The sequence below is a fragment of the Astatotilapia calliptera genome, chromosome 22 (genome assembly GCF_964374335.1).
Source record: "Astatotilapia calliptera chromosome 22, fAstCal68.1, whole genome shotgun sequence".
In the NCBI taxonomy this organism is placed as follows: Eukaryota; Metazoa; Chordata; class Actinopteri; order Cichliformes; family Cichlidae; genus Astatotilapia; species Astatotilapia calliptera.
In genome coordinates, this window is record NC_137442.1 from 10,890,001 (window position 1) to 10,911,867 (window position 21,867).

Sequence of the window (21,867 nt, forward strand, 5' to 3'; positions counted from 1 at the left end):
TTGGGCCCAGAAGTCTAAATAATCCATCAAATAACAGTTAACGTTCCCTTGAGTCATCTACTATTCCAATGAATCCTCATCAGACTTGGTCTGAGCAGTAGACTGTTAAGAAGCCATTCTTAAGGAATAGATAGAAAAAGCTGAGGTATTGCAAATTACACAAGAAATGGACTGAAGATCAGTGACAACAGGGCTCATAGTGTGATGAATCCAAATTGTAAATATTTTGTTCAAACTGTGATCAATATGTACAGAGGAGGTAAAGAGAGAAGCACAACAGTGAGTGTCAACAGCATTCTGTAAAACACAGTGGAGGCTCTATCACAACCTACTTCCTGATAATATTCTAAAATTGTTTTCTAAAAGAGAACGTAGATACAATTTGAGGGGGGAATTAAAATGAAAACATCCCTGTATCCGTACAACACTCACAAGCTTTTTCATCTCTGTGTGTGGAGTGAAGCTGTGGAACAGAATAAGTGAAGAACTGAAGAAATGTCCCAGCATGACTCAGTTTAAAAAGCGGTGCAGGGAGGAGGTAGGGCTCTGATCGTATGTTCTCACCCACTATTTTCACAATAGGGATGTGTATATATGTGTTTGTGGGTGCACAAGTATGTTTATATAAGTATATATATCTGTGAATGTGTTACTGGGGTTATAAAAAACAAATAAATAAATAAAAATCCATGCAACAAATTGTAATGAAGAATTTATGATGGACAGGGCATAAACAGGAAGAAAAAGTGTAGACTATTAGTTACTAAACAGTAGAAAGGGGGTGGGATCAAATAAGCTTATGCTTCTTCCTACTCCGTTCTGAACATGTGAGTTATTTATAATTATTAATGCTTTGTTTTTGTTTTGCTTTGTTTGTTTGTTAGTCTCTCTTTTCTCTGTTGTTGGTTATACTATTTTGATGTTCAAAATGAAGATTCAATACAAATTCAAATAGAAATTGTTGGGGGTGCCTTTTAACCAGTGGTGTTGGGAGTTTTGCCAAAATTAATGGAATTACAAATGTGCAAAAGTATCATCAGATTTCGATCCACTACGTGATATCACCATTTTTCATTATTTTTATCAGGAGAATGATCCCAAGTAAACTGCTAATGCAGGATAAGCATACCTCGATAGAAAAAATGCACAGTAGAACACTATCGGTCATAAACTGGCCTCCTCAGATCCCAGACCTCTATATTATTGAAGCAGTGTGCGATCATGCTGAGAGAGTGTGTAACAAAAGCCAGCCACCACCAGGAAGAGCTTTGAATGTTGTAAAAGAAGCCTGGAGAAAAATCCCTACAAGAAAGCTTGCGTAAGAAAGTTCAGGCCAAATATTGACTTTCAAATGTATTATAATGCTATAACCTCTGTTTTCTTTCTGTCTCATAAACTGCACCTACTTCCCTAGCAAAATATAATGAGGGCTGGTTCAATCCTTTCAGAAAGTAATGTGCCTTTTTACTTAGAAGTTTTTATGCTGCTTTAGTCTTTGTTTGAAGAAAACAAAACCTACTACCACCTTTATGTAAAGGTGTTCCAGTCTTACCAGCAACAACAGTAATGTTACTCATTCTGTCAAACAGGGTGGCGTGTGGTGTAATGGTCCACGATTTCTGGTATGTCGTGTCCTATTTTTTTCAGTCTAAGGATTGTCATGTTTTTTCTCTGAAGCAGAAAATCATCCCACAGGTTTAACTATTGCAAAACTGTGTTGCTCAATATATCAAAAAAAAATGGCGTAAGAGAGCTCCTATTAGAGTAAGTCAGGCGTTAAAGCGATAATGTGTCCTGCTAACGTGTGCAGCTGCATGCTGGACGCCAAGTATCAACAGGGAAATGAAATGCACAGCGTCGGTTTTTGTCGTGGGCCTAGGTTGTCACATTTGTTTGTCTCTTTCACACTTTCTCACCAGGAATTGCAGTGTGACCTAAGATGATCTGATAAAACGAACATTGTATGAATAATCGGCTCAGTTATAAAAGTCGACACAGCTCAGTAATGCAAAGCACAATCAAACATGGTGAATACATTTGTTTAACAAGAGTTGTGAATTGTTGCAAATAATATGCAAATGTCCCCAACCGGTGCCATGTCGCACCATTCACATGTTCCCCTTCTGCTCCTACTAACTGCTGTACTGTAAGTGCGAAGATTCACATGTCTAAACTGAGAGAATCACTGCATCAACTCACAGATACATGGCGCCTACATCTTTCGATTCAATGCGTTTTTAAAAGCAAATATTTCCTTTGAGATTTGATGAATGTGAGAAGCGAAAAGTTGTATTGTTAAATATATTTTCTGAAGAACAAGAAGAAGAAGTGACTGCTACAGTACGACATTTGCCGGTAATACAGCACGATGGACGTCAATGCTAAGAAAACAAATAAGCCACAATTGTTTGTGGTAGTCACACTGACCGGACACTGAGTTTATATATTTAAACAACCAACACATTTAAACATTAGCAACTGTAATAAAATTAGCACAAGCATGTCTTTTTGTCATTACCAGGTCAATGTTTATGTATAATCAGTTAATCAGTAATGTAGGTGACTAAAGAGAATCAACGCGGTATATATTTCTAATAGTAGATAGAATTTTCTCTTAGATTAAATTAGAACCATGGTAACAAAAAAAAAAGTCCCCTCGTATGGTGCAAAGTTACTGAGCACGTAAAGAGACTGATGATGATGTTGCAGATAAAGATGTTGCTTGCTGAGGCCTCTGGCTCGTCCGTCTCTTTCCTTCCTCTTCTATGATGGCATGCAACCCAGAAGAGGTGTGAAAATGTGATGGGTTATTTTGGTCTGTCTCAGTAAACCTCTGAGAAACTCTGGCGTATACTAAAGTTGCTTGTGAGAAAGTGTGAGAAAGTGCTCTCACTTCGTCTTAACCTTGTACGGATAAAGTGAAATGCTACAGGCTAAAAAAATGTGTCAGAGTTCTCATCAATAAAAAGTCACCATGCTGAATCTATACTGATTTCTACTACATAAACTGCACATGCAGATTTGCAGGATGGCTGAGGGTGTGCAATGATTTGAAGTTTCCTGTCATATGCTATGCTGCCAGTTTTCACTGCAACATTTAGTCATTGGTTAATTGCTTTGCGAAAAAGGAAAGATGCAACCACAAAAAGTTTATAAAGCCAGTGCCAGGAGCAGATTTTTGCATTGCAACACATCTGCTGAATGATGCAGTCGTAATCAGGTAATAACAGTCATGCTCCGGTTTGCAGATGAAAACTGTAATAATGTACCGTGCACACTTCATTGAAAGGAAGATTTATCACCCACTGTCATATTTTTATTCTTTCCTGTTACCCATGCAAACTGCCTCTTTCAGTGCCGACAATAATTTTATTGTCTTTCCATGTTTCCAGGGACTTGAACGCATCTTCACCGCATTAAATGATGAGCAAAGAAAGAAAATAGAGAAATGTGGAACGAAACACTTGCAAACACTTGTCACTAGCCTTTAGAGAGATGGAGGAAATGACAGCGTGCGCCTGCCGTTAGCATTTTTAACCCTCGTTTGATATCAATGGATACTTTGATAACACAATAACAAAGATTGCACGTCAAAATGTGCTAAAACTGTTTTTGCATTTCAAATTTGTGTTGATCTCCTGACCTGTGGATTTAAGATACTAAATTTCACCCATATGTAAACCTGATTTCTTCCATAAGCCTCAGAGTGGTTTTAGTCTGTTATTTGCTTATCTTCGCCACGCAAAGGCATTTCCATGGAAGATAGTGGCTCTTGAAACTTAACAGGTCTAACGAGTTTGGATTTATACGGACAAAGATATCGGTTTGCTAAGTCATGCAGTCATGGTTAAATATAAAACGGATGGACTTTTTTTAAAAGAGCTGTACAGTAGAAGGAGATGCATGTAGCTACATGTATATATACACAAGCAACATTTTCTGTAGTCCCCTGTCAAAACAAAGCCTCATTGAAACGATTGCACAGTGGTAACAATGGGACTTCCTACAACCAGAGACCTCTGTCCATTTAGCAAAACCACACAAACAAAGACGCTTCCAGGAAAACAATTGCCTGTGCATGTTAGTGATTAAAAATATAATGTAATCTTACATATTTAACGTTGAGCTAGTGGGGATAATCCTTCTGGTTAAAGGGATATGAAAACTAAGCTCTCCAGACCAAGTAAACAGCCCCCACACTCCACCCCCTATGTGTGAAGTGTGTTGTTTCTATAGCTTCTTCCCATCAGTCATCACTCTGTTATCAAGGACAACAGTTACAGGGAAACAGTAAGAATGCATTAACAGACAAGTAATCCTCTAAAGCATGGCTGTTTACTGTTTACAGCAGCTCAGGAATAAAAAACACCAAGGGAGGGAAGTACCAAAAATACCAAAAGAATAAGAAGAATTGAGGGCACCGAGAAATAAGGATACAGAGTACCTGTAAACATTATCTGTCCCTAAGATTTGAGGTGTGGCATGTACCCACTGCAGAAACTGATCTTGACTCGTAGCCAAGCAGCTGATGGATTGTTTCCACTTTCATTCTAAGTAAAAAAGAAAATGACTGAACTACAACTGATAGCACCAAACACTGTTGAGCTCGTTGATCCACTATGTTGGTGGCACACCATGTGAGTCAAAGTTTCTCTTGATGTCTCCTGATGACTCATTGAGGCAGATAAGGCAGTCCAATCTGACACTGAGTTTTCTTTCCTCTGTACAAGTAGTAAAGCCGTACAAGGAATCGATGCGTTTGACAAGTCAGTTAAAAGTCACTAAAACATTCCCCTTTTACACAAACCCTAAATAAAAGATGCCCTGTGACAAATCAGGACTGATATTGCTCTTCGTTTCATTAAAGCTGCGCTATTGCGTAACACTAGCCACGCCTTCTACTCCGTCTCCAAAGAAGTTCGTAATGATTCCACGAAATGAAATTGCTTCGGCAGTAAGTTAGCAAGTACGGCCACCACTATAACAACAAATGTTTTTTGCAGTTAGCTGGTCTGGAGCATTCACGTGTATGTTAACACAATGCCACAATCTTTTTACAAGTGGAAATACAAGCAAATTCACCCCAAAGTTAGATTGTGTCATCATCAAAGAAATTTCAGACTTTGGAGGCCTCCGTTTACTCTCAAACTCCTCTCTTCAGAGGACTCTATGGCAATTTACAATAACCATTTTTAAGCCCTTTTATTGCAATGGGACAAAACTATTAATCTATATGTTGTAGAAACAAATACCTTATTTATTTTGTTATTATGTGCAAAAAGGACTTGGAGCACCTCAAATGGTTGTTTTTGGTGTGCGTATGTTTAACAAATGTGTGTACATTTTTTAATGTGTATATAATATAAAACAAGTAAAAAAGGATTTTAAATATTTTCATAATTTTCATGGTCTTGTAGTCTGTTTAAAACTGTGAAACTTTGAAGTAGGTAAACGTACGCTTGAGTAATACATGCTAGTAATACATGATCCGTGGTGAGAGGAGTTGGGCCGATAAACGTTGCAGGAAAATGTGTATTGGTGAGTAAATGTTTGGTTTCTTTTAGTAAAAGTGGGAGAACAGATACGTCACCATAAACTGGCCGAGCAGGTGGCTGCTTTCTCTGCAGCGGTATAAGCACTAGAGCGCTGCAGAATTAGACTGTTACATTGCAACAGGTGTCCACCGAGACCAGACTATTACAAAACACCCAGGTGCCACTTATCATGTTTCAGGTCGCATCATTTGGTCTGATTGTCTCCGTCCAAGACAGCTTGAATAAAGCTGACCTCAGGTTTTTCTTCCACTTATCCTTTTGGTCTTGTCTGGTTCTCTCTCCCTACCTCCCTCTTCATGCTATAGGCCCAGTTCCTTCTGACCCTCAAGTGAGGTTTCCCTCACTGGAAAAAGTACATCTAAATCTTCTGATGTCCTGGATGCAATGTGTGTCCATGAGTGTGATGAGTCGGCTGGCCTGCTATTATGGAGTGCCGGGTCTTTAGCCTTTGAGCCCTGAGCCTGAGCCCAGACTGTCTGCAAATTAGAGAAATTAGCCCAGCATAGGCGCGGGCCAGTGAAAGAGCCTAAATCCTTATCTCCCCTCCCTTCCTCCTCTTTGCCACACACACTTACAGACACAGTCCACCACCACTAACCCCCACGCCACACTGGGCAGTCAAGCTGCACTCCTGGAATAGCAGTGTTGCCATATGGCAGCCAATTTACTATTTCACCGGCCAAGTTAAGAAAGAAAAAGGGGAGAGGAGGGGGGAATGGTGGACACAAACGTAGGCTCTATGGTTTAAAAAATATATATACAGCTGCATATGAAACTTTATCTTTCAGTTTTTAATGTATTTATTCATTTTTAAATTGATACCATTGAAAATTAATCCATACATTGACATTATCCTGTTCGTGATATGTTTGTGCAATTTGCTACTCATAGTCATCTTAAAGAATGTTCTTTTATATTTACTTTATTATACTTTTAAAGTTATTTTTTCAGGTTTTCTTTAGTGTTTTGGGGAGCGGGTTGCCCAAAGAAAATAAATCAGAAACTTTTTCAGCACCAGGGATCTCCTGAATTGAGTCCGGTTTTGTCGTTGTCATTGTCAACATTTAGTTTAGTGGACATTATATCATATTTGGTACATACTGTAATCACAATCATAAACCTATGTAGATATATGTAGAACCTATGTAGAATTAGTAACTTTTTCATGGTTTTATGTTTCATGAATTTCAATAAAGTTTCACAGAAAATTTTCCATTTGTGATAAAACGGACAAAATCCCATGCAGACATATGGGTTCTATGAAATTGGTATTATGAAATCTAAGTAGGCCATATGTCCACTTGAAGAAGCATCACCTAATCTTTACTCTCCATAGAAACTGTTTTATCTCCTCTCTCCTGTCCTGTCCTGCATATGCAGACAGAACTCTGGGTCAAGGTGACTTGAGCTGGAGTTTTGTGTCACACAAACTAGATCACTGTGCGTCTGAAAGTAAAGAGAATGCTCACCAGACAGGTGTCTAAGTCTCTTTCCTGTAAGCTCGGTTGACCTGCCCTATATCTGTATGTGTGAATGAACAAATAGCGCCTAAAGCCACAACTATTTTCTGCAACTCGGTATTTGAAAAAGACAGGAAGTAGTGATTTACCTGATATGCCATATATGAGAATTGGGTATCTGTGAAAAATTTTCCATATTTAATAAAAATCAAAACCTGGTTTCAGGTTGTGCTCTTTAATTTCTGACGTGTGTTTTTCTGCATATATGTTTGTGCGGCTGAGATCTGAATGCAGGGGGGGGGTCCTCAGTTGAAGATGTTCTAAAGTGGGATGTAGGTCAAGGCGATACGGTGGCAGCAGATTGCTCATTAAGTGCCAAACCAAGCAAAAGTCTACGAGTGTGTTTTTCAGTGGCAACAGGCCAGCCATCTGCTCTTCCTTTATTCATTCATTAAGATGCCTTCTTTCTGTGTGCGTGGACGTGTGTGAATGTGTGTGTATGTGTAAGCATTCATCACAACAGCCACTTGGTATCCAAGTGTACAACGTCACTGATGTTGTTGTCCGAAACCAACAGTTGGGTGTCTGATGGCTCAGTCACGTGACCGTAGTGGCTTGTGATTGGCCGGGGCGCGGAGCTAAAAAAGCTTGGCGCAACCCCGGCACATGAGTTTCTGGTGAGTGGCCACAGCCGAGTGGATAACCTAAGGAACTATTTGAATCTTTGAAGAAGTAAAGAAGGACTTGAGAGGCAGGAGAGAGTACATAGAGGAGAAGGCTGATCGGAGAAACAGTTAGGGGATGACATAGCCAAAGAAATGAGGATCCAGCCTTTGAATGAATGTGTAAAAGTAAGTCACAGCTTGTTCTTTTTTCTTGGTGGGGGGTGTTTCCTGTAAGAATAATGTTTGAAGATGGATACGAATAAGAGTAAGCATAAGATGTCAGGCTGACCTGTTGGCTGGTTAAATGGAAAGGTGATTGTTGAGATGTTGGCCAGGAACAGTATCAATGAACGGAAGTAGCTGACTGAATCATGAATGACTAACAACTGGTAGTGAGTCTCAGAAAACTATGGTGGTCTCAGATGTGGTTTTGGATACCTGAACATCTAATTGCATTCCTGCATAACTGAGAAGTGAAAAGGCCTAATTTAAAACAGCAGGTTACACAAATTGATTTCACATAATAAGATGTGTTTTGCTTAATTTTTTGGGGAACTACAAAGTTCTGTTTCTAAAGCACTAAAAGCTTGTTCTCTATCCACATTTCTCTTTCCAGATCTTGAACTTTAACCATTGTACCTAAGGCAACTTAGCTTCCCCAGCTAAACCAAAGTACTCCCATACCAAAGCAACTTCAACCAAACTTAAAGCTTGAATCTATCAAGTGTAGTATACTGTATATTGTCGGAAATGACACTGGATAGCACACCTGGAGACATGAGCGGGTGGAAGGAAGTGGACTTCGCTCTCAACTGCACCTACATTGTGCCAGACCAGGTGGCAGACCCCAGCTTCAACTTGCCCAAAGCCATGACCTCCATCCCTCGCAACCTCACCTTTGAATATAGCACAGACAATGAGGTAAGACTGAATCCCCTTTGAGGTTTTTACCCATTGGATTATAGAGTGGCTAATTATGAAACATCTTTTAAAATGCAATACAATGCAACCAGAACACCATGTATATATAAACAAACCAGCCCCCTCATGCAATGCATGAAAAAGCATGTTATAAAAATCTAACAATTTACTATAACTTTGCCCTCAAGCAATTCACTGTCTTTGATGTTGTTACCAGTTTTCAGATTAAATCTTTAGTGTCTACACTCAATATTATTATTTATGTGTTACATAACATTCTGTCAGGCCATCTGCAGCGGGTTACTTGGAACAATAGCTCTGCTGACTAATGCATTCTTGATGTATGGGGTAGCCTGCACAGTGTGGTGTGAGCGTGTGTTTTGTGTCTGTGTGTGTTTGTGTAAGTGAGAGAGTGTGTCTCAATAGACAGGCCACTGGCAGCTTGAGGTCAAGGTCTTCTGACCACCTTCACTTACTTCTGTTTTGCACATGTCTCGCATTTCAAATAATGCACACCGCCACTCATTTTCTCAGGTCACAAACACATTTGTGCATAGACTTGGAGCAGAATGACAAGAATCAGCTGTTTCCAATAAATGATCTCATTCATTTATCTTTACAACTGTCATTTTTACCCCCTAATCCTCCTCCACTCAGGTGAGTCAGCCAACGCAAACACAACGTCTGGCAACATGGCTTTGATAGTCATTGTCGGTCAGTCAGCTGACTGTTGGCCACCGCTGAAGTAGGATCAATCCTTTGCCTAGGCATGTCAGCTAATCTGAACAACTATGGACCTGGCCCCCAGCGTGACTTTAAGAGGAAACTTGTTTTGTACCTGAGAAACACATCATTTTAAAAGAGAAAGCAATGTCACACTCACTTCATCTGTGCTCGCTCTTAAGGCTCAGTACTGCGATACTTGTGGTTGGTTTTGCTGTCCCCTTCCTCTTTTTTCTCCTGACATCGTTCCTCTTCTCTTGGTCTCACACTCTAATCTGTTCTTCCTCCTTCTGCAGCATTTACCGCTGCAGGATGAGAAAAGCATGAAAGCTAACATGATAAAAATCACATTGATGGCTGATTCAAATCCCCCACCCTCATTTACTGACTAAAACACAGTTACCACCGTTTCGTACACTCACACTATACCAAACTTGATTTTAGCAGTTTGCTTGTCAGTGCTTGTTGGCATTATTACATGTTGCATTTAGCTAACTAGAAAAACAAACATTTAATGAAAGAGAATTAAGCTTGTATGCACGTATGTGGGAATGTGCTCTGTCAACTGAAACAATGACAGCTGCGAAATGGGACATGAAAACAATAACGAATGCACTCTTATGACTGGAAGTATGAGGGCATGTCTTTTGACTGGTTTCCCTTTCTAAAGATGTTGTCAAGTCTTTCTCCTCAATTCTCTGCCACCAAAGTTGGGAAATCCATTTCCTGTCATAGTCATGTAAGCAGCCACTCCTTCACGTGGGATGGTGTACACACTGCTATCACGAAAAATCAGTTGGGATTTTTCCCAAGGGCGAGTGATTAACGCTAGATGAGTCAAATCAAAGTAGTCTGAAATAAAACAGTGTAATATGCCTTCAAACATGTGAAGCATATTGTTACGCACATCTACATAAGTGTCACACTTGTTTGGAGCCAGATTAGGGAGCAGTCTTAGGTCCACTATCTTCTTATTCTTATGAGTTCCTCACATGTTTTCGGGACCCCTTTTTCAACACCTCACTTTTATAAAGCATGCCAGGAAAGGCGGAGTAAGGTGAAGGGGGCACGTGGCAGATGGGGCATTAGCAATGAGTGCCAGTAAGGACGGGGTGGTGGGGGTGGCAGTGAAGGAGATGGGGAGAAGCGGGTGTTCTGGGGGGAAGGGGCAGTGGGGATTTAGGTTAAAACCAGATGATTAACTTTCGTTGGGGACAGGCAGCCGGCCAGGCATCAGGCTAACAAGCTATTTCAATAGAATTCAGAAAAGACAAGGGATTGGAGGAAGGCAGAAGAAAAGGAGGGTCCTCGTGCGGGTGATAGCGTGGCTCCACTTAAGAACGCTCTCCCTCCTTTCTTCCGTTCTTCAACACCCTGCCCTCCCTTCCCCTGCCTAGTTGAACGGAGCGGTTAAGCAGCAGCGGCAGTCCAGCGGCCGCGGCAATTTGTTAGTCACGCAACAGCAGTGAAGTACAATGTCCCTGTCAGACTGGTTCATCACATCCTGGAATCACTTCACTCGCCTCAATGGCTGTTTGACACACACGCGCACCAACATGGTCCTGCTGCTCCCACTGACCTGTTGTTTTTCTAATTAACTGCTTAAGCATGATTTGCATGATGAATCGCCACAAATGCCCAGGTGCTTGTTGCATTTTTTTTGTCTGTCATGTGTTGACCTTCATATGGAAGTCCATGAAAATCCTCGAGGGCCAGCTTGAGTTAGAATTTCTAGATGGCAGGAAGACAGTTTGTGTTTATGTAAGGTTGAGGATGGGGGTGGCGGTGGCGGTGGCGGTGGAGGCTAAAAGTTTCAGTTAGGGGTCGTTGGTTTTTTAAGAACTGAACATGAAAGTTGCCTGTTCTGCAGATACGGCTTCTTGATAGTGTGTGTGTGCGTGTTTTAGTATGTTTTGTAAGTCTTACTCTTGTATTAAATATAAATAACAAATCAGATCACACTGTGCCATATCCAGCAAGGCCTCGCAATAGAGTTTTTAAACTAAATTTTAAAAAGCAAAAAACAAAAAAATAAAAAGGTACATCAATAGACTAAAAATGACTCAGTTACTGATTACGACCATTACTGCAGAACACTACAGGCTCTTCTTGGAACATACTGTACATTATGTGTATGACGTATGTATTCAGGAGACGCTAAGACTTGAAACTCCTATAAGGAGTCAGAAGCCTGACTCATTTCCACACATATGGACCATTTCGCAACCATGGGTAACAGGATGAAGGGTTTTAAAGAGTGAGCAAAATATGTCTTCCATCTTTGTTTGCTGTTGGCATTTTGTTGACTTAAAACTATAAAAGTATTAGTATTATTGTATTAGTGGTGGTTAACAAGACATCTGTATTTCTGTCTTTCCTCTCTCTCGCTTTCTGGTGTTTGTGAGGACAGTGGGTCAGAGATCAGTAGAGTATGTCAGAAAGAGTGTAATACCCTTCATTCGTTTAACTCATTAGAGTTGAAAGTGGGTCACCTTGTGGCTCCAGGAGCTGTCTGGGTTAACGTGACAGAGTGACAACAAACGGGCAACACGGGCCAACAAGCACTAACCCTTACATGTAAACAATGAATAAATAAGTAATTAATACTGTTTCTTTATAAGTGCTTGAAAGACTTGTGTTGTAGTATGTTTGTACATGAAAAACTCCAATGATTTATTTGTCCTGTTTTCCAGGTGACAGGTGTGTTCAGCAAAGAGTACATTCCACAAGGGACTCGTTTTGGCCCTTTGCAAGGAGAAATCTACACCAAAGACAATGTACCCAAGCTGGCCAACAGGAAATACTTCTGGAGGGTAAGGGAAACCACATGCTTTACAAGCTTTTTCGTACACTGACGTTTAAGCATAAACCAACCCACTGGCAAGGTACTGCTTAAGAAGGGGAAAGTTTCGAGCCTAAATGTGAAAAAACGAGACTGGGAAGAGACAAGAAATTACTATGGACAGGTCTTTGTCTGTTATTCATGAAAAAAAAAAAAAAAAGAAAACAGAAAACACTGGTTGCTCAGAGGGAGAAGTTTCACATCAAGTCTTTGTCCATACGTCAATAGGGGAAAGAAATGCGTTCACACAGATTGCACTGCCGCACAGAAGTTTTGGTCAAAATTTTAGAGGAAGTTGTGACCGCCGGTGGCACGTAACAGTGGATTGGAATGCTTACACAGTCATGAGACTCTTACCGGCACTGAAGCCCTATGCAACATGTGTCACATGCACAAAAGATAGGACTATTTTTCATAATCCACATGCACATATTCACAGAATCCTTATCTTTCCACTCGTTTTAAGTTAGATTGTTCAGATTTGCTTTCACAAAGTAATCCTGACTCAGCTTGTGTCACTTAGGAAATTTTGCATTGTGCTGAGTCAATTCCCATAAGGAGTTTTTACTGCCATGCTACGTATTTACCTTCCGGCTTCACTTCCTGTAAACCTGTAAGGGGTGTTCCTTAACCACAAGAGTGAAAGTCGCCGTTCCACGGAAGTGATTATGTTATCGGCCGCATGACACAGGTGCATGACATGTGCAGACGTGCTGCCAAAGGCATGCCTCGCGTTTGGCTGGCTGCCAGCACTTTTACATTTCGCTTGCTTGTTTATTATCACAGAGCAGCAGATGTGTCATCTTCTTTACTTTTGAATTACGGGATCGTAATTAACTTTACAACACGAATTTATCCGACAAATGTAATTTACTGAAACCACCACCAAAAGAGGACTTGATAGAGGTGGCAAGGCAAGCGATAGAGAGGGAGAGAGACAGAGAGAGAGAGACCCCGCCCACTATGTCTCAAAAGCAGTACATGCACTCAGCACTCAACACATTCAAGACTGTAGCTTTCAGCACACACAGAGGAGAGGTGTAAGGCACGAACCAAAGGAGCAAAATACTGTCACTGATAACTGAAGAGGATACAGGATATTTAATTGCCCATGGCAGAGGTGAATATTTTTACTTTAAGTTTTAATTGTACTTGAGTTTTTTGATATGTTTTTTATTGATTTTTTTTTTTTTACTATTTAAGCAACATTCCAGCACTGTCCCAATTGATGACCACTAGAGTGTTAATCTATATATATATATATATATATATATATATATATATATCAATCAGACTTATCGCATATGTGAACATGTGATTTTACCTCGTCTTCTTCTTCATCTTGTACAGATTTATAGCGGTGGACAGCTCCAACACTTCATTGATGGCTACGATGTCCACAGGAGCAATTGGATGCGCTACGTCAACCCTGCCCGCTCTCTTGCCGAACAGAACCTGGTGGCATGCCAGAATGGACGGGACATTTACTTCTACACCATCCGCCCTGTGGAGCCCAAACAGGAATTGCTGGTCTGGTACAGTCAGGAGTTCGCCCAGAGGCTCTGCGGCCAGCAAGACGATATCAAACAGAGTGAGTGCAGCAGGAGTGTAAAATCTTTCTACACGGGACACTGATAGTTTTCCTTTGTAGAACTTACAGTGGACAAGCTTAACTAATATGCTGAACCCCCGGAAGCAAACCGCACTGTCCCTTATTACTTCCTGAGATGTACGTTGTTGAAAGTATAGTATAGTGGCTGATTTGTGTTTTGGTTTGGCCTTTACTTTAAAAACTTTTTAGCGGGCCTATGTTTCATATAAAGAAGTGAAAGGAAGTTGATTACCAGCTGTAGCGGCGACGCAGGACAATGACTTGAAAACAACTTTGGTATATTTAGGCACAATATCCAATAAAGTGACAGATTTAGATCAGTGCAATGAGTAAACAAGTGTCACGAAGACTGTGCGATAACTCTTATCAGTGAAATTCTTTCACTTCAAAGTGAATGAAGACACGTTATTCCATTCCTTTTAAAAAAGGCCTGACGTTATCTCTTTTACCAACAAACAAGTTAGCTGATTTGATTCTTTTTCTTTCTGTTTGACTTATACAATAGTGGGCTGAATTTTAAAAAGATCATGGGGAATGTATGAGCCACACGCAGACGAAGCACATCTCCGCCTTTTGTGAGATGTTTGTTATTCATTGTAGGATTGAAGGAAAGCAAAAGTAATCTCAGGTGTATAATGGCTGGTCAAAGTACCTTAGTGAGTCACCGGTTTTCAGCTATTAGTAGAACATCAGGTCTTTCCCTCATCACCATAAGAGACGAGGGTAAGTCTGGTGATTCATTCCAACTGGATACACAAACCTTGTCGCCGTTCTTCTTGGTGACTAATGCTAAGGCAAGGCAAGGTATTATTGCCTTATTTTATCATCTTAGGTATCTTGAAAGCATTTACCTTCCTTTTAGTCACAGGCCAGAACTGTTAAGTGTTGCGTGCTAGATATTCCGGGACTTGATTAAACGTATGCAATCAAGTTTGACAGCTAGTTTTCTGGAACTGGTTGCCTATGCTTTCTGGCATCAATGAAATGCACAGAATGCTAAAAATTTCTCAAGGCCATTTTAATCAGCTTGTTTTTAAAGTACAATACAAGCTGATCTAAAAAGCTTTTGTCTCTATAAGCTGATGCCTTCTAATTTGCGTTTTATTGATGTAAAACACTATAAACACTTTGGCAAATTGTTGATAATAAAGTTATGCAAAGGAGCCGTATGAGTCACTCATACTTTAAGTATAACTCACATAGTGAAATCTTGCAGTAGCTGAGAAGGGCTAATTTGGACAAATAACATGCGTGGAAATGCCATCTCAAAACAAAGAAAGCAAAGGAAAAAAGGAAGAGACGATTCTTTCTTTTTTTGTGTGGTCTGTACGGTAAGACAGCTGCTGTATACCCAGAAAAGGTTTTACAAACGAAACTCACAGTCTTGCTGCCCATACATGACACATACAGACTCCCCCTCACTTTACCACCAACTCTTTCTCCCACACCAAAAGAACTTCAGTGATTGCCGAACAGAAACCTGTCATCTATGATTTACACATCATGTCAAAACCGAAACTACTATCATTTACCATATGAAGAAGCACCTTCTGTGGGTGGATGTCCCATAATGCCTGTAAAACATGTTTGACTTACACAACGAGCATTATATTAAACTGACTGCCTACGTTTTTGCCCTCTGTTTGATGTGGTGATTTCATCACACACTGTTAAAAAGCTAAATGCTTGTATTTATTTTTCTGTGACAGAATACACGAGTAACAATGAAGACCAAGAGCATGAGTATGTGAAACAGCACTTACCTCAGCAGACGTGGCTTAAAGAAACAGCAAAGGAAGGGGTAAAAGAAGGGAAGGACAGTGACGCAGAAGAAAAGATTGATGTGGAGATGTTGGAGAGAGACACTCCACCCGACACACCTGATGACCAGATAATTGACTTCAGCAAAAAAGATGAGCAGGACGATAAGGATCCAGAAGGAAGGGGCATCATTCCTTCCCCTCAGCTGGAGCACAGAGAGCCCAGTCTGGGTCTAAATCATCCTTACTTGCCAGATCACTACTCTACATTCCCAGCTCCACACAGGAATCTTCCTCTTCACCTCCACGGGCTCTATGGGCACAGAGAAGGCCTGGTGTCATCTTACCCCCCATTACAGTCCAGACCTCTCCAGCCTTCTTATCAATTCCTTCCTCCCTACAACCCACATTATCCTCGCCTCCTGCTCCCCCCATACTCTCCTCCCTTTCATGGGATGCTGTCATCGAGAGGCTCGCTCCAATACAGCGGCTACCTCGGCGCTGACGGACTCCCGTATCCCCCTATCGGCGCACCTAATCTTCTTCCAGTGTCTCTCTCCTACACCCCATCTCCACAAGGAGGTCTGAAAGAGCTAACACCAAATATTTCCCCACCGAGAGGAGCCCCAGCCACTCCAGAGCTCTCCCCTCCCGCCAAGCCCAACAGCCACTATCAGTCCCCTGAGCAGTCCCCCTCTGGCTGTGAGGAGGCTATGAACCTAAGCCTGGCTACAACCAAAAGCAGCACTGCACCACGCAATGGGCCTGGTCACAAATCCCTGCCCTATCCACTGAAGAAGCAGAATGGAAAGATCAAGTATGAATGTAATATCTGCTCAAAGACCTTCGGACAGCTGTCAAACCTCAAGGTAACAACATTAACTTCATTTCAATAACTTCCTATTTTTTTAAGCTAAACTTTACACTTATTACTGTTGTTCCTCAATACTCATGACTTCTCTTTGTATAATTTCTATCATTTGTCTCTAGGTTCACCTCCGAGTGCACAGTGGCGAGAGACCATTCCAGTGTAACCTATGTAAAAAGAGTTTCACTCAGCTTGCCCACCTACAGAAACATCACCTGGTCCACACGGGAGAGAAACCACATGAATGTCAGGTATGTTGATAATCCTAACCTTTGTGTGTTTTTTTTATCTTCCTTTTTACGTGCTTCATATGCAAGCTCTTTACTCAGAAAATGTTACTGTTTATTGTTTAAACCCGAGTCTTCACTTAAGAAATGTTGATGTAAAACCGAGAGTATGAGAGACACAGAGAAACTCAGTGTGTACACAAAACAGGTAACCGCTTTCTGACTCACATACCTTTCTGGTAATGCAGTGTCTATTTGATTTTCACCGAGCCACAACCCAGTTTGTCATGCGACAGCATCTTTATGCTTTTGTTTGCTTATGTGACACTGTGGGTGTGAAGTTTGTTGGATGGAGCTAGTTTTACCCAGAGAACTGGAATAACATGATCAATCCCGATACCATAATATGACATCATTTATCAAAGTTGAACCTAAACACAACTAGGTGGTTCACTTTAGAATCAGTCATGTGTACGTTACTCACAGAAGTGCTGACCTTTCACACCATGTGTTTCAGGTGTGCCACAAGCGCTTCAGCAGCACCAGCAACTTGAAGACGCATCTACGACTACACTCTGGGGAAAAGCCTTACCAGTGCAAGCTGTGCAACACCAAGTTCACGCAGTACATCCACCTCAAGCTGCACCGCCGTCTCCACAGCAGCCGCGACCGTCCCTACCGCTGCCAGCTCTGCGCCCAGGCCTTTTTCCACCATTTCTCTCTCTGCATCCACCAGCGCAGCACCTGCCCAGCTAACTCCAGCATGCCTGCCAATGTGCACATGAAAGAGATGGTGGAGCGGTTTGATGCCAGCCAAGAGGCAGACGCGCTCACAGAAGCAGCATCAGCGTCTCAGGTTGGGGAAGCCGTCGAGCACTGGCTGGCTCGTACCTTAGAAGGTGAAGGAAAAGAAGACCAGAAGGAAGCCACCATGCTGCTAAAAGCTCTGACTGCAGCTATTAATGCACCACTGACACCCATGACCCAATCGGCACCACACCACAATCCCCCTCTCGCCTACCAGGAGAGGGCCAGCGTTGTTCATCTCCACAAACGGCCATCTGTGAAAACAGAAGGACAGTGAAAAGGAATATAAAGTTGAACATACAGCATATAATCTACCAAGAATATGAGTGTCACCAAATGAAATCTCCTATTGTGCCATACGAGGCATAACAAGGAATATTAACTTAGCCAATCCAATGAGCACAACACCAAAAGAAGAGCATTCCAAAGACTGGGTGATAGTATTCAGTGATTGTACTTTCTCCCAAACCTCAGTTAAAAAAGATAAACATGGGAGGTGTTGTTAAGCTGTGAAGTATTTAAAAACCCTTTTACTCAGGTAGACGATTGTTTTTTTGTGCTTTAACTTATTCCTTTTTTAAATGCCATCAGCGTTATTTATTTAGTTGTCTCTTAGTTTGTTTTTTTCTAGTAGTATTATTTTTGCGTGTTTGCGTCTGTGTGTTGACGTTTCCAAAGAGATTTTGAGCTCTTGGTAAGACCGCAAATGGACTCAGGAACAACAACGTGGCACGAACCTGTGGATGAGCCTTCACTTGTTATATTGTACTGTGTGCGTTATTTTACTTTGTCAATCAAAGGCAGGACGCAGTGATAGCACAAACCAGCTCCTAATATTGTCTGCGATTGTCTTATTTATTTATGATAAAGGGAAACTTGATGTGTCCTGAAACTGCTGGGAATAAGCATTTGCCAAAATTACAATCAAAAAACATGAATATGTAGCAATATTTTCACATGGTTATTTAACTCATTTTTCCATTCTAAAGAGATTCAGTCAAAGCATTATTCACCTTTTCGATGATTACTTGCCAACTTGGATATCAAAGACACACCGTCCTGATCAAACCATAATGTAGCCAAAAGAAACAAAAGACAAGATTCAGTGTAAACAGTTATTTAAACAGGTTCCTCTGGAAACAAAGAGGTTTCATCTTTCTTACAGCTTTTTGTTGGATTCAAACGTTTTACATGTCTCTTACACAAAAGTTTCACTCCAGATGTTACTGCAAAAAAAAAAAAAAAAAGAAAAAGAAAAAGAGCTTCATCCAAATCTTAACTGAAACATCGGTACCTCATTCAGCAATACAAAAAAAAAAAAAAAAAAAAAAAACTATGTGCAAACAAAGGGGCACAATTTTCCAGCTTTTTAATACTTTTGTATTGTGGCACTGTAATAATAAAGCAGCAATATCTGTATGCTTTTGCCTAAAGGTAACTAGGAACCATTCTTTAAAACTTTTACTATTGAGTAATATACTTTTCTTTGTTTTTAGTGCTTTAACTGTACAGTATGTTTGTTTATGTAGTTTATTTTTGCAAACAAGTTATGATATGTTAAGAATTTATATGTGAGAGACTATTTTGATGATACTTTTATATTTACATGATGTAGCACATTAAAGCTATTGTTTCTATACATCTCATGTTTTCAAGTGCATTCATGCCAGGATAGCAAATTTGTGTGTGACTGCTTTTGAAATCCAGTGATCGATTGGGCTTTCTGTGATAACGCATCAATACACACAATGCAATTGCCAGATTTGACAAACACCAAAAAGGTCACATGAAACTGGTCAGAACATAACTTCAGATAATAATGAGACAACTATAAACAGGAGTGCTGCCGAATTTCAGACAGGTATTTATTTAGCTTTTAACGCCTGAGTCATGTAGCTGCAGGGCAAATTTGCTTGCGTTTGTGTATTTGCACTGTTTTCTTAGCACGCTGTGCCTCAACGCTCTTGGCCAGTGATCTAGAAATACAAATGCATTCTTCTCTCTTCAAGTTAATCTGATAAGAATTGAATCCATTTAATCAAAATAATTTAAAAAACTGAGATCATTGTCTAGTTTTGGAACAGTGTTATCTGTTTGGAGACATTTGACCTGTTTTACAGGTTTATTTTTACTCAAAAGTGACTTCCATTCACTGTGTCTTACTGAAAATTCACTTTGCACAGTCCCAGAAGTCTAAAAAGTTTTTTGTGGGAATGTATTTTAATGTTTAAATTCCTAAATTGTGTACACCCATATTCACTCGCTAGTAATCTGATTTAGCACAGGTTTTCTATCAGGTGACTTTCCTGATGCAACTGGCCCCTTTATCCAGGCTTTGAATGAGCATTAATGTTTAAAAAAAGAGCAATAAATAAAGATGAACAGGTATAAAATCATGCCCTACTGACCAATCTGTTCTCTTGAAAACAGTATCGCCATTACTGAATGATCCCTGAGACCTCTGTGCACAGCTAGTATAGGGGTATAGATTTTTATTGCCATACCCCACCTTTATTTATATAAAAAAAAAAAATAGATAAAACTAGGATTCACAAAGTGCTGTAGATATACAAATAGCATAAATCAAACCATGTTAAAAATAGAGAATTAGAAAAAATTAAGTCAAAGGCAAAAGATCTAGTCTTTGTATTTCCCTCATGAGCATCAGTATTAAATATAAATTATTGATTAAATATAGATCCTTGTGCAAATTGGTTGCAAACAATTTTACAATTAAAATGTTCTATGTAAATAAATATATAATTCTAAAACAAAACACCTATTTGTATTCAATTTTCACATAGAGTAAGCTTACACTGGAATTCTGTTTTTATGTTTACTCTTCACTGTCTCTCGGATAATCAAGCACAGCTGGGCTCCAAATAAAAGAATAAAAACTAAAAATGTCTTTCAAACATTAATTTAATAAAATAGTTATAATAATGAGATTATCTTTAAGTGATACTGATAAGTCAATAAATATATAGTAACAGTTTTCCAGTCTTAGTAGACAAAATGTTTGAAGCACACAGACAGTCATATGGGCTTTTAACACTAAACAAATCTCACACTGTTACTTTGTCTGCAGCACCTGTGTCACTTTCATTCTTTATTATGTGCTTAACCTCTAATATAGTTTTACCTTTCTTTTTAAAATCATCCAGGACACTCATCCATAATTGGTTAGATGCGGTTTAATGTAAAAACCAGAGTTAACTTAGGGAGCTAGTAATCAGCTTTGTGTGACCCCTTATCCTAACTGCCAATGTGAGTCTAGATACCAGACAGACAACCCAGGCATGCTGAACTCAAACAAAAAGACTGGGCCTTTTAAATCCTTTCCTTCTTTTTTAATCTTACTATTTTTATTATGTGACTATTAGCAACTTTTTTCCTGTTAAAATAGCAATAGAATTATAGCCAAAAATATCGGCCAAATAGCCAAGTGAAAATCCTGACACAACCTTTTTTGATATGCACCAGCAACTAGAGGTCATGATGATGTAGTTACCAAGTTTGTTTGTCATAGATGGCAACACAGTGCAACATCCTGCTTACTGCCATTCATTTGACAGCAGTACACTCTTTCCAAGAAAGTAAAGAAAATTAAGTCACTAAGTCACCAGTGAAAAAAGTGTGCTTAGATCACAATGTTACAATATTACAAAATTACAGTCTCACAACACATTCTCCTATTATGGAGTTCTTTGTTGCTGTGTTACTGTCAAGAGCTCACAGTGTTTAATGGGAAGAGGTGAGTAACACTGTGAATCACAGAAGCATCACTTATAAATGTAAGGTACGTATATTTGTGCTTGCTTTCACAGCTTTGTTCGGATAAAGCAAGTCGTTTTTATTGCAATTTTTGTGTTTTGGTATGATTAGGTTTAGGTAAGTCCATTTCTTTTCATTTGCAGGTTGGTTCGACTGACTCACAGAATCATGTGAAATCTTTCCAAAATGGATGTGACTCATTATCCTGATGTTCTGGTTATTTAACGTATTTTTACAAGCCCAAATTTTAAAAAACTACTAAGAAACACTGCAGGCCTTGACTTGTTATTGCCCGTCTTTGCAAAAAAAGCATGGTCTAGATTTATTACGCATTAAGTTGTACTAAAATAGAGTTCCAAATTAAAACCCAGTGTTTAGAACCTACTTTGGGAAGCGTCTGACATCCAAGACCACTGCTGTTTTTGCTACTGAAATTGATATTTAACTGTCGTGAATGCCCAGAATTGGCAAATGTTTTTACCCCAGTACTGTACTTAAAAGAACACCAAACCCCAATATAATTCTCTTACTTGATCGCTGTCTCTCCATGGCAATGAGACAGTTTCAATCAAACTAAACTTTAAAGTTACTGTAAATATGGTTTGCTCATTACAGTAATTGTATTAGGTATTTCTTGATCTGTCTCTCTTAAC

The 21,867-nt window shown here is 39.9% G+C and overlaps 1 protein-coding gene across 2 annotated transcripts; it reads left to right on the forward strand.

Annotated features, from left to right (window-relative positions):
- Positions 1-7,681: 7,681 nt before the first annotated feature.
- Positions 7,682-19,081, forward strand: prdm1b (PR domain containing 1b, with ZNF domain). Of its 2 annotated transcripts, XM_026155966.2 has the most exons (7): positions 7,682-7,866; positions 8,297-8,601; positions 12,018-12,137; positions 13,517-13,757; positions 15,488-16,407; positions 16,529-16,657; positions 17,151-19,081. In XM_026155966.2, exons 2-7 carry the CDS (start codon positions 8,431-8,433, stop codon positions 17,715-17,717), a joined length of 2,148 nt encoding a protein of 715 aa, XP_026011751.1. In that variant the 5' UTR covers positions 7,682-7,866; positions 8,297-8,430; the 3' UTR covers positions 17,718-19,081. The 2 variants fall into 2 exon arrangements, with proteins under 2 accessions (XP_026011751.1, XP_026011752.1); XM_026155967.2 differs by lacking the exons at positions 7,682-7,866; positions 8,297-8,601; positions 12,018-12,137 and adding an exon at positions 13,153-13,286.
- The last annotated feature ends 2,786 nt before the right edge of the window (positions 19,082-21,867 follow it).